The 12485-nt window shown below is 37.8% G+C and overlaps 2 protein-coding genes across 2 annotated transcripts; both read left to right on the top strand.

The window, feature by feature from the left end:
- The first annotated feature begins 358 nt into the window (after positions 1-358).
- Positions 359-5056, top strand: VAMP714 (vesicle-associated membrane protein 714). Its single transcript, XM_059574438.2, has 4 exons — positions 359-753; positions 2949-3139; positions 3742-3905; positions 4565-5056. The coding sequence occupies exons 1-4, from the start codon at positions 537-539 to the stop codon at positions 4653-4655; spliced, it is 663 nt and encodes a 220-aa protein (XP_059430421.1). The 5' UTR covers positions 359-536; the 3' UTR covers positions 4656-5056.
- Positions 5057-9088: 4032 nt separating this feature from the next.
- Positions 9089-10759, top strand: LOC132164479 (capsanthin/capsorubin synthase, chromoplastic-like). The gene has a single exon (XM_059574997.2). The coding sequence runs from the start codon at positions 9220-9222 to the stop codon at positions 10696-10698; it is 1479 nt and encodes a 492-aa protein (XP_059430980.2). The 5' UTR covers positions 9089-9219; the 3' UTR covers positions 10699-10759.
- Positions 10760-12485: the final 1726 nt, after the last annotated feature.

Genomic DNA, 12485 nt, shown 5'->3' with positions numbered 1-12485 from the left:
TTGACAAAATACTTCATAGATAAAATGAGCCATCGGAGTCACATTCTTGGTTTGTTTTAGAGACTCCAGTGTTGAGGATTCAAAGGTGGGTGTTGGCCCTGTTGGGTTAGAACAAATAAAAAAGTCTATGAGATTGATTTGAATTAAAAATACAGTATTTTTACCTCTATTGTATTTAGTGTTTACTTAATGTGTCAACTTTCTATTGAAGGCGGTAAATGAAATGATACACCACGTGGAGATAGAAATAACTCTAAAAATAGGTGTAAAAAAACGTAGGAATAATGTGTGTAGCATTTTTTCCTACCAAAATGGCATATAAAATGCTTCAAAGCCACGAAACTAGCAGTAGCACGTGCGTCCGTGTCTTCCCCGTCAGCCAATCCAAATCCACCAAACCTAAACTAGACACCCAGCGTGGACTCGCCGGTAACGCCAGATATGTTCGTTTGAAACACAGCTCAGAGAGGGAGAGAGAGCGAGATCGGTCTCTGAATTTCGGATTCGGAGAGAGATAGGGAGAGAGAGAGAGAGAGATGGCGATACTGTATGCGGTGGTGGCTCGGGGAACTGTGGTGCTGGCGGAGTTCAGCGCGGTGACAGGGAACACGGGGGCGGTGGCTCGGCGGATCCTGGAGAAGCTGCCGGCGGAGGCCGACTCCAGGCTCTGCTTCTCTCAGGACTCCTACATCTTCCACATCCTTCGGTCCGATGGCCTCGCGTTCCTCTGCATGGCCAACAACACCTTCGGCAGTGCGTGTTCTTTTTATTTCTCACTCTCTTTCCGCAATTCATCTCTTCATATTCGATGTTATGTTGAAACTGATTGTTTTGTTCCATTCAATTTAGTGTTGTAACTTCAATTTTATGAGTTGGTCTAGAAAATTCATATATTATAATAAGAAAATCAAATTCATGTTTTAATTGAAGTATTGGTGGTATGGAAATTGAGCAGAGTTGATATCAGAATCCGCTTGATTTCTGAGGAAATTGGGGAAAAATTTGTAGAGAATTAGTGGTTCTGCCAGTTTAATTCTTATTAGAATGATAGCACACTCGATGCTGTCTAACAATGGTAAAAGAGTCTCCAGTTGAGATTTCATTCTTTGTTGATTTAGAACTACTGGTAATAGGTTACATTTTTTCCATTTCGATCTTCACTTCAGTTTTTAGAAACCAAATAATGCGTTGGTGATATTAGAAACATATCTATAGTCTAAATTCTGTGGATTAAAGGTGTGATTTTCAACACTCTAGTTAGAATTTCTGATTTATCATTGAGTATGTTGATTATCGTATATTATGTTATATAAGAAAGCTTTGGAATTCCACTCTTGGTTGTTCTTGTAATTATTGCATCTGGGAATTTTTTTAAAACTCTCCCCATGACATGAAATGTTTGAGCTTACAAAGAACTAAATAGTATCTGAATGTTGTCCCTTTGCGTTGGTGTAATCACTTCTAGAGAAACTCTATTTTGTTAACTGGTGTGATATGTGAATATTACGAGAAAATGAGGCAATGAAAACACCAGTGACAGATTGGTTGATTTCACTAAGACCTACTTGAACCCCAGGCTAGTACTCACCACCTATGCGAAGGCTTAGGGGCAGTAATTTTTCTATCTTAATTAGTTGACAGTGGATCATGATCATCGTATAGACATGCATGCCCACCTATAACTATTGGAATGGACGGGGTAATACTTCAAAATATCATTCTTTTTCGAACTTATGTGACATGATCAGCCAGAAACAAACAAGATGCCCATTTAATCCTAACTACTCCATCCCTAGTTTTTGGGTATTATAAGAAATGTGAAGAATGTGTCTTCGTGTAGTAAGGTGGAAGCTTGGGATCTTGAGTTTTAATATTGTAGAGAATGAGCCCCTTTGTTTTTGTTGATGTATATAGAATGAGAATGGTCTATACAGTCCTTCCAGGTTTATATTCTTGGTTATTGATATTAATTTCATCCTCGCAAACTGGCTGAGTCTGCACTGATGTTTAACTACATCCATCCCATTCTTCTCCCCAACATCTGATTCTGTATGAAGAAAACCCCATTAACATATCATGGAAAATACTCAATATTGGGTGAAGAATTTTGCTTGGTGTTGGGTTATGCCGGGTAACGTTAAGGAGTTGTTTGCTTCTTGGTGGACGGGTGGTAAATCCAGCAGCGCCGTTGTGTGGAAGATGGTTCCTCTATGCCTTATGTGGAGTATTTGGAACGAGAGAAATGCTAGATGTTTTGAGGACTCTTCGAGGAATATAGAGGACCTTATTCATTTTTTCTTGTACACTCTCTTCTCTTGGACTGCTGGTTGGCTAGCGCCTATAGTAATCAGCTTCCAAGATTTTCTTTTGATGTTCTCTTCTTCTTTCTCTTCCTCTTAGTCGCTCTCTTGTATACTCCCGGTGTACTAGGGTTGCGCCCCTCTGCGCTTTTTCTATATATCTTTACTTATCAAAAAAAAAGAATTTTGCTTGCATGGCATAGCCTACAAGTTTTTTTATTTTATTTTTTTAATTTTTAATTTTTAATTTTTTTTTTATTTGTTTATTTATTTATTTTTTAAATTAGGTATAAACAATCCATTTTTTTGTCTTTATGGATTTCCTCCTGGATTATTTTTTATTTGATATCTTTTGTGGTATACTTTCTCTCTACTCATTAAAGTATTGTATCATATGATTTACTTATTTATCAGCATCCTTACATTGTGCATACATTGATACTTCTCTTATGTATGATAAGTAATCTTGCAAGCAGTTTTTGACTCTCAATTCCTTTTATAATTTAGTGTTTCACTTGACAAGGATATTAATCTATCAACTTCTTTTATAGTGTTTTGATTCCCCCCTTCCACCCGCATCCCCTTTTAGTTTTCTTTTTTCAACCATCTTTGTGATTTTACAGTGAATCAGTTTATTCCTTGGTCCAGGGAGGATACCTTTTTCTTATTTGGAGGATATTCACATGAGGTTTATGAAAAACTATGGCAGAGTGGCCAACTATGCGCCTGCTTATGCAATGAATGATGATTTTTCAAGGGTCTTGCATCAGCAAATGGAATTTTTCTCTAGTAATCCTAGCGCAGATACTCTAAACCGTGTAAGAGGTGAAGTTGGCGAGGCAAGTATCTTCTATTGTCGTAAATTTGCTCTCTGTTTCTTCTTTCTTATTTATATATTCCTTTGACCATGCAAATACAATTGCCTTTTATGATTTTGAATTAGAGTATTTTCCCAGGTTATCTGCCCAATAACTATTTACAGTTAGCAATTTAAATTCGTGCCCGTTAATGATTTGAAGATAAAACATTGTTAATTGTAGAGCATCTTTTTTCTTCTTCTGAAGTTTAGTCATATCGGTTGCTGCATCAAAGTCTCTTTCTACCTTTTGTTGCAAAAGTATCTATCTTTTTCTGTAATAATTTTTCAGACCTTTTGCATCTCTTTAGTTTTTAGTTTTTACCTTTTGCACTTAACAATTGTAACATTTGTGACAATTCCCAAAAAACCTTTATTTGCTGAAAACTTCCAGAAATTTTAATTCTAAAAAAATTGTTGCATATTCTGATCTCTGGGGAGAAATCTGGCATTAAAATTTCTTCCTCCTATTTTGTGTTATTCTATCTTTAAACTTTTATTGTATTCTTTTTGTCTGTTGCTTTATTATAGTTGTAGTCCTTGCATTTGTTTTGTGCTTACAAGCGGCAAAATTATGGTATGCAGATACGTACTATCATGGTGGAAAACATTGAGAAGATACTGGAGAGAGGTGACCGAATTGAACTTCTTGTTGACAAAACTGCAACAATGCAAGATGGTGCATTTCATTTCAAGAAACAGTCCAAGCGCCTTCGTCGAGCTCTTTGGATGAAAAATGCAAAGCTGTTGTGAGTACCTCTGATATCCTCTTACCACTTTGGCTTTAAGATTCCTTAATGTTATAAGGAAGCCCCCCTCCAAAAAGAAAAAAGAAAAGAGAAACAGAAAGTTTAAAGTTGAGGTTATTGTTAAAAAGCGTGATGGCCCACAATAGAAAGTATAACTTTACGCAGAGCTCATTGACATGGCTGACTTCAAGCAGTTAAACCGCATGAGTTTCAGATCTTTTTATTATTGATGACATTTAGTGCTGTCAGTCGTAAGCATTTATCTTTATTTTCTAGTTAGAAGTTAGCTTGGACCTTGGGTATTGGGGCTTTGTCTGAGCTTCCCAAGGATTATGGACTGTGTGTGATAAACTTATTAAGTTTATACTGGCTCTTTCTAATCAACTCATGCCTGAGAATTCGACATGACATAAATGTTGTATTATCTGTAAGAACCTCTGGAAGAGGTTTTCTTTCCATTTAACCATGAGTTATTAGCTTCTATCTACTGCAAATTTGTTTATCAGATAAGGGTTGCTTTATAAAATGAAGAACCTGATTCTATTTTATTAATTGTAAGAATTAAGCAGTATTTAGACTATGCAATGGTGATTGTTGAGCTAAGAGCCTTTGGGAATTTTACTTGTCATGCATATAAAACTTTCTTTTATTCGTGACAGGGCTCTGTTGACATTCGTGATTGTTTTGTTGCTGTACATAATAATTGCTGCTTGCTGTGGAGGCATCACCCTACCTTCCTGCAGATCTTGATTTCCATTCTTGCTGGTATCAAAGTTCTGCTGAGGTATGCACCTGATGGCTTTTCACATGATGACTGTCCATCTTTCTTAGAGAAGCTACGAAGGCTTCACTGTCCATATTTTTGAGGGGAATGTGGAAATATGATATCTTGATTTCTGTAAGGTTTCAGAAATTTATCTTGTAGCTTCTCTTGCTATTGTTGTCCTTGGTGTGAGTAACCAATGTTTATCCTTGTTCCTGGGAAGCCTGATGAGTGCTATTGCATGTTATACGTCATCTTTGTATTGTGTAAATCTATAATTTATAGTCAATTCATTATTTAGTACACAGCGGGGATTATGTTTTTTTGTAATATCAAAACTCGATCTGCTCTTTCACACAACTATCAATCAAATAACTGGTTCTGCTTTCTCTTGTATACTTCTTATGTACCTAGAGGGGCCTTATACTTTTTATATCCATCTTGATTACTTATATATATAAAAAAAAAAAAATTGACTGGTTTTGTTTCAGTACATGGTCAATGCTGATTGTTCTCATTTTATTTAGTTTTTTGTTTTCATATATGAAATGCCTAATTTTGCTTAGTCACAAGAGCGAGCCTATTCAGATCCTATTCATATGGTTTTTTGTAATATCAAAACTCGATCTGGTTTTTCACACAACTATCCAGACAATTAACTGGTTCTGTTTCATTACATGGTCAGTGTTGATTCTTCTCATTTTATTTAGTTTCTTGTTTTAATCCATGAAATGCCTAATTTTGCTTTAGTCTTAAGAGCTAGCCCGTTCAGATCTTATTCATGTGGTCAAAACTGCTTTGTTGTTGCTTTCTTGCTTCTATAAATGAATAGTCACGCCACGAATAGGCTCGGGCTCGGCTCGAGATTGGTTCATTTATTAAACAAACAGAACTTGAACAAAAAATTAAGCTCGTTTAATCTCGTATAAACTTGTATAACTTCATTTTTATTATTTTCATAAATTTATTTTTAACTTTGTAATGAGAACATATTAAGTATCTAAAAAGATAAAAAAGATTTTTTTTTTCTCGTAATTTAATATATATAACTTGAATTATTGTAATAGTAAGTTTTAATATAGATATAAGTGTATTTCCATCTGTATGAGTGGGTTTATGTATATATATGTGTGTAATGAATGTATATACATATATATTATAATATAAATATATAAACTCAATATTAAATTATTTAAAATTTGAGTTAATTTATCTAATTATTCAAAATAATAAATCTAAAACAATAATTATATAACTAATCATTTGTATGAATTTACAAAAAAAAAAATAACGACATTTACTTTTTATATGAAATTGATAGCTGATGAACAAGTTCAAGATGAACAGATTATCTAGCTCGGTTATAAATTCGAATTTGACTCGGTTTTAAGGTGGGAGTGGAAAAGGACTATAAAGATGTTGGTGGAGGAAGAGCCCTTTTTGGTTGTTGCGTAAGAAAGGGTGTGGAAGCTGCTGGTTTGTACTAGAATGAGGAAAGAGAATGTAGAATAAATACAGTTCTTAGTGTTTTTCGCTGTATTGGTTCTGTGTAATTTGGTTACGTGGTTAACCCTCCTTTATTTTCAAAAAGTTAGTTCTATATATGGAAGATGAATTGTCCACTCTTGTAGGTGGATTATAATGGTGCTCATGGATGCTAAGTTTCAAACTTGACTTTATAGAGCATCTCCAGTAGATTAGGTAAAAGAGTAATATTAGCTACATTTAGCTATTAATATTCTTTTTTCAGTTCCAACAGATTAGCTCCAGAAGAGCTAAGCTAACTTTTTTGCTACAGTAATAGCAATATCAAGCTATTCACTTTTTGTTTCTCTTCTCTTCTCTCCCTCTCCCTCTTCCACTTCCTCACCAAGGCATTCTTGGTTATCTGGACAAACCCACCCAATAACCTCTCCTCTCATATTTCCTTCTAGTATCAAATCATTCTTTCTCATGTACACCCCATGAGACTGACCCAATTCCTCAAGACCAGGCTTTTGATTTTTTCATGTTTGTTGCATTATTTTTCGATTCCATATGGTTTGCGAGTAAGAGAGCTGTCCATTGCAGAGAAAGCACCTAAGCCATGCCCAGCATGAGCACCAAAACAAACAAAATATCTGAAATCCAGCTCCTAGCTTCAAATTAACCACACCTAAAATCATCCGAAATCCAAACAAAAATTTTTTCAACATGAGTACCAAAACCTACCGTCGCAGATGGGATTTGGATTCACCATAGGCTGATCGTATTAAATTCTTCTTTCTTCTAGTATCAAATCTTTCTTATGTGACAGCGTTGTTTAAGCTCCAAAATTGAAAGTTTTCTTGGGTTGTGGTGGTGTGGAGGGAGAGAGAGAGAGGAGCGAGAAGAGATAATTGCAGAGGTTGGCCATGGGGGGTTTGGGTTGAGGCGGAGGGAGAGAGAGTGAGAGAGAGAAAAATGAGTAGGTAAAATAAAGAATAGTATTTTTTTACTAGGTAATATATTTAATGCTGTTGGAGATGCTCAGTAGCTTTAATTGCAACTCGATTAGTCATTTCAGAGGGAACAAGATTCTCTCAAGTTTATTTGAACGGGAGAGTATCTAATTAGTTATATTTGAGAGATATTTTTGTCTTTTCATTTTATTTTCCGGTTCAAATGAAATGGAGAGGATCCTAATTCATTTCAGAGTAATAGTACATATAAGGCTAGCACTTTCCTAAATCGTTACAAATGATATTATAATAATATAATAATACCATGTGACATTGGAAAATTCAAAATTGCATGACAAAGGCCATGATATCCATTGGTTTCGCATTATAAGTGATTTTAATGAGCTCTAAAATCAGGATTTATTACCAATTAGAAAAACTGTTTTGTATTTATAAAAGCAATATTGAACCCTTTTTCTTCTCTGTTTTACATATTTGATATTTGTTCTTGCAGTTTTACTTCCAGCACATAACCGTTGCAACATAACCGTTACAACCGTTACAGTCCTGTGAGAGTACTTTGAATTGGTCTACAGCATGCATATATGACATGAACAGAGGCTACTTGTCAAACCTGTAGCTTACAAAGCTTTTTTCTTCCCCTTTTTCCTCTTCGCCCCTTTTGGTGTCATATGATCGTGCTTCCACTCCTTGCTCGTCTTGGAAATGCTTACACTGTGAACCCCACTTGTCAAGCCTGTGCGATGTATGTAGACCTCAAATCCCGTCCCCCCCGCCAAACTTTTTTGTTTTCCTTCAAGAAATTCTGGGATCTTTAGCGACTTCCATCAAACACAAGGTGAAAAAGATAAAGGAGGCTGTATTTTCTGTGTTTAGTGCGACCGAAATAAAAATAATATTCGAATCAAAAACCAAAAAAGTTTTGTTAGTTTAAGAAAACATAGTTTTCATTTTTAAATTTTGTAAACTATTTTTCGAGTTTAAGTTATTTATTCTCAAACTGCGGAAGTTCGCGTGTCCTCCGTTGGAGGTTGACAAAAGTCGCTAGCTTTTTTTTAGCTATCGTTCATTTTTCGTACGAGCTAAACACTGAAAAATATTTTACGTCACCTAAATTATTCTTGTGGCAGGGACAAGCACTTATTATTGTTATCCTTTTTTCGAGCAAATTTGAGATGCAATTATACAAAAAGGTCCTCGTCACTTTTGGTCTGATTTCCAAACTTAGAAAGCATAGCTGACCCAATTTTGATGTGAACTTGTGTGGAGTTGACACTTTTTGTACGCCTTCCATGTTAATGTTTTTGCCGTCCCCACTTTCTAAATTACTAGTAATTTGAACAATAATACATTTAAATAAACGGTCAAACAATTTAAAATTTATTTAGACAAATAAATTATATATAAACTCTATGATGTTAGCTACTCAAATTGCTAGCCATTTTGAAGAAGCAAATGAATGTTTTGCCTCTCCAACAAGGTAAAGTGGGGCGGCCAATAATGTAAAAGACGGAAGCTGTGATGTGAGGTTGGCCCCAAACTAAGTGGGTTCATTAAGTGGAGTTTCTGATTGTCTGAACATACCCAATGGGAGTGACACGTGATGGTGACAAACTCACAATTGTTTTTCATTTTTATTCAAAAAGGTAGGCGGGAGAGACAAATTGTAATTATTTTACTTGTACGTGATCATAGTAGCATTTATCCGCCATATAGGAAGAGCTTAGACGATGAAAACTGTATGTACTTTTTCAAACCTAACTGAGTTATAGTCTGACCAAAGCCTACAAGAGATCAATGAAATGAGAAGCAAGGGTATTTAAACGACATGTCACAATTGTTTTTTGTTGCAACAACCAGAGTGGTGCTGCTGTGAACAAAACATGTGTGTAGTAGGACAGTCATGAAAGCCACTCGATGCGTCAATGGAGTCTAATTTATAATATGTAGGACCCTCTTCACAGTTTAAATAAGCTCCATTGCTGAAACTTTTCTCCAACAAAAGGTATCATTTTCCAGGTACTGCTTTAGGATTCCTCCTTGTCCATATCTCCAAATTTCGTTTCTTCATCAATACCAAACTCCCATTTCTTCCTTTACTTCTCTCATCATGGGGACTCTTCTCAGGCTATTTTCACCACCACCTGCAATAACTGCTGACAAGTTCTTAGCCTCTTCTCCAATACCCAATAACACATATTCAAGGAAGAGTCGTTATAGGATCCAAAGCAGCAAGTTTGGAAGCTTCCTTGACTTGAAGCCTGAGTCGACAGAGCCTGAATGCTTGAATTTTGATCTTCCATGGTTCGACCCGGCTTCGGCTCGGCCTCAGTTTGACGTCATCATCATCGGCACCGGCCCGGCTGGCCTTCGTCTTGCGGAGCAACTCTCAGGCTATGGAATTAAGGTATGTTGTGTCGACCCTTCGCCGCTTTCTATGTGGCCTAATAACTATGGGGTTTGGGTTGACGAGTTTCAGAGCTTGGGGCTTGAGGATTGCTTTGACAAAACATGGCCGATGAGTTGTGTCTACATTAATGAAAACAAGACCAAATATTTGAACCGCCCCTACGGTCGTGTCAGTAGGAAAAAACTGAAAACGGAGCTAATAGAAAGATGTGTCTCCAGTGGAGTTATTAAATTCCATAAGGCCAAGGTGTGGAAAATCGAGCACCAGGAGTTTTTGTCTTCCATTTTGTGTGATGATGGGAATGAGTTGAAGGCAAGCTTGATTGTCGATGCTAGTGGCTTTGCAAGCACTTTTACAGAATATCATAAGCCAAGGAACCATGGGTATCAGATTGCTCATGGAATTTTGGCTGAAGTGGATGGCCACCCTTTTGACTTGGACAAAATGGTTCTCATGGATTGGAGAGATTCCCATCTGGGAAATGAGCCTTATTTGCGGGTGAATAATTCAAGGCTTCCTACTTTTCTGTATGCAATGCCGTTTGATTCAAGCTTGATATTCCTAGAAGAAACTTCTCTGGTTTCTCGGCCTGTGTTGTCTTATATGGAGGTGAAGAGAAGGATGGTTGCAAGACTAAGACATTTAGGAATTACAGTGAAGAGGGTTTTGGAGGATGAAAAGTGTTTGATTCCAATGGGAGGCCCTCTTCCCAGAATCCCTCAGAGTGTGATGGCCATTGGTGGGACTTCTGGGGTTGTGCACCCTTCAACTGGGTACATGGTGGCTCGGACCATGGCTCTAGCCCCGATCTTAGCCGATGCCATTGCCGAGTGCCTTGGCTCGACCAGGATGGTTAGAGGGAAGCCACTTCATCATCGAGTGTGGAATGGCTTGTGGCCAATTGAGAGGAGGTACACAAGGGAATTTTACTCTTTTGGAATGGAGACTCTGTTGAAGCTTGATCTGAATGGGACTAGGGGTTTCTTTGATGCTTTCTTTGATTTGGATCCTTATTACTGGCAAGGTTTCCTTTCCTCAAGGTTGTCTCTCCAAGAGCTTGTTCTGCTAAGCTTGTCCCTGTTCGGACGTGCCTCAAATCCATCCAGGTTTGATATTGTTACAAAGTGTCCTGTACCCTTGGCTAAATTGATGGGTAATCTAGCTCTAGAAACCATTTAATGGTGGAACGTTGCAGCACATATTTTGACTAGGAAATTTCTGTGTGTTATTTGAGAACATTATTGAAACCAAAAGAAATATTTATATATGGAATCTCTTTGTATTGACAAATTAAACCTTGAAGTTCCTTTTTTTTAGATGAATGAGAATTTACTGTAAAAGAGCTCAAACAATACAGAACACTCCAGCAGAAACTGCTGGAACAACAACTGCAACAGCTGCTAACAACATCACTCAATAATTACTCTCATCCACTACATCAGCAGCTCATTCTGCAGCAGCAGAACAACTACTGCAACAACAAAACTAACTCACCCCAAACATCCCTATATATGAACAAACTTGAATTACAACACCAAATCCACATAAAAAAATACAACTAGAAATACAAACAAACAAATACAAACAGCGAATCAACTAGACTTCACAGCTCACAGTATCCTTGTCTGTAAATTCCATATTTTTCGATTTTCAGTTAAAGCTTGCAGTTTCTGATTACAGTGGAATGAAATATTCTGCTGATTTGCTTCATTTTAATTAAGTAGTGCATGGACCGTTAATTAAAAGGATCGCGAGTCATATAATCATTGTTGCTTAATTAGTTACTGGTTGCTTTGGCAATATTCTGAAACCTGACGTATGGCATGATCTGCTATCAGTGTGGAACTTCTTTTAACAACACCACTAATGACGGGTTCAGAGATCTAAAATATAATGAGGCTCAATGCTGATTACATCAGATCAATCATATGTTCAGATGGAAAATAACACTAAATAGAGATTATGGACCTTCTACATCTACTACATAAATTATTGCCCTCCATACAGAACTATTTTTATTTAATTCTAAAACAAGTCTTAATACAGCAAGCATGGTTTCAATAGACATTGTAGCCTGACAAGAAACTAACTCCATGGAGATAAAGACATTGTATCATATGTAGTTGATTAGCCTAGTATGGTGGTGGAGGGCACCCATATATTGAAGGAGGGCTTGCTGGTGGCGTGTAAGCTGGTGGAGATGATGGAGGGGGTTGATGAGTCGGTGGTGTTTGTGGGGGTCCAACAGGGTGTTTGTGGGTAGGTGGACATGGATGCTTGTGAGTTGGTGGAGGTGGCCTGTGGGTTGGTGGACATGCAGGAGGTTTATGAGATGGTGTGGGTACTGGTGGTGGCTGATAAGTTGGCGTTGGTGGTGGCTGATAAGTTGGGGCTGGAGGTGGCTGATAAGTTGGTGTTGGAGGTGGCTGATAAGTTGGTGTTGGAGGTGGCCTGATTGGAGGAGAACGAGAAGGAGGATATCCACATGGTGGTGGAGAAGCTGGAGGTTGATAAGTTGGTGTTGGTGGTGGCTGATAAGTTGGTGCTGGTGGTGGCTGATAAGTTGGTGTTGGAGGTGGCCTGATTGGAGGAGAACTAGGAGGAGGATATCCATATGGTGGTGGAGAAGCTGGAGGCTGATAAGTTGGTGATGGAGGTGGCTGATAAGTTGGTGTTGGAGGTGGCTTGATTGGAGGAGAACGAGGAGGAGGATATCCACATGGTGGTGGAGAAGCTGGAGGTTGATAAGTTGGTGTTGGAGGTGGCTGATAAGTTGGTGATGGAGGTGGATGAGTTGGTGTTGGGGGGGGCCTGACTGGAGGAGAAGGATGAGGAGGATATCCACATGGTGGTGGAGAAGCTGGAGGTGGCTTATGAGCTGGTGATGGAGGTGGCCTTATTGGAGGAGAACAAGGGTGGGGATGTCCGCGTGGTGGTGATGGCTTATGCGTTGGTGTAGGAGGTCT

Source organism: Corylus avellana, chromosome 8 (assembly GCF_965113065.1).
Source record: "Corylus avellana chromosome 8, dhCorAvel1.hap1.2, whole genome shotgun sequence".
NCBI classification, from domain to species: Eukaryota; Viridiplantae; Streptophyta; class Magnoliopsida; order Fagales; family Betulaceae; genus Corylus; species Corylus avellana.
This window is presented reverse-complemented; position numbering and strand designations above follow the sequence as displayed.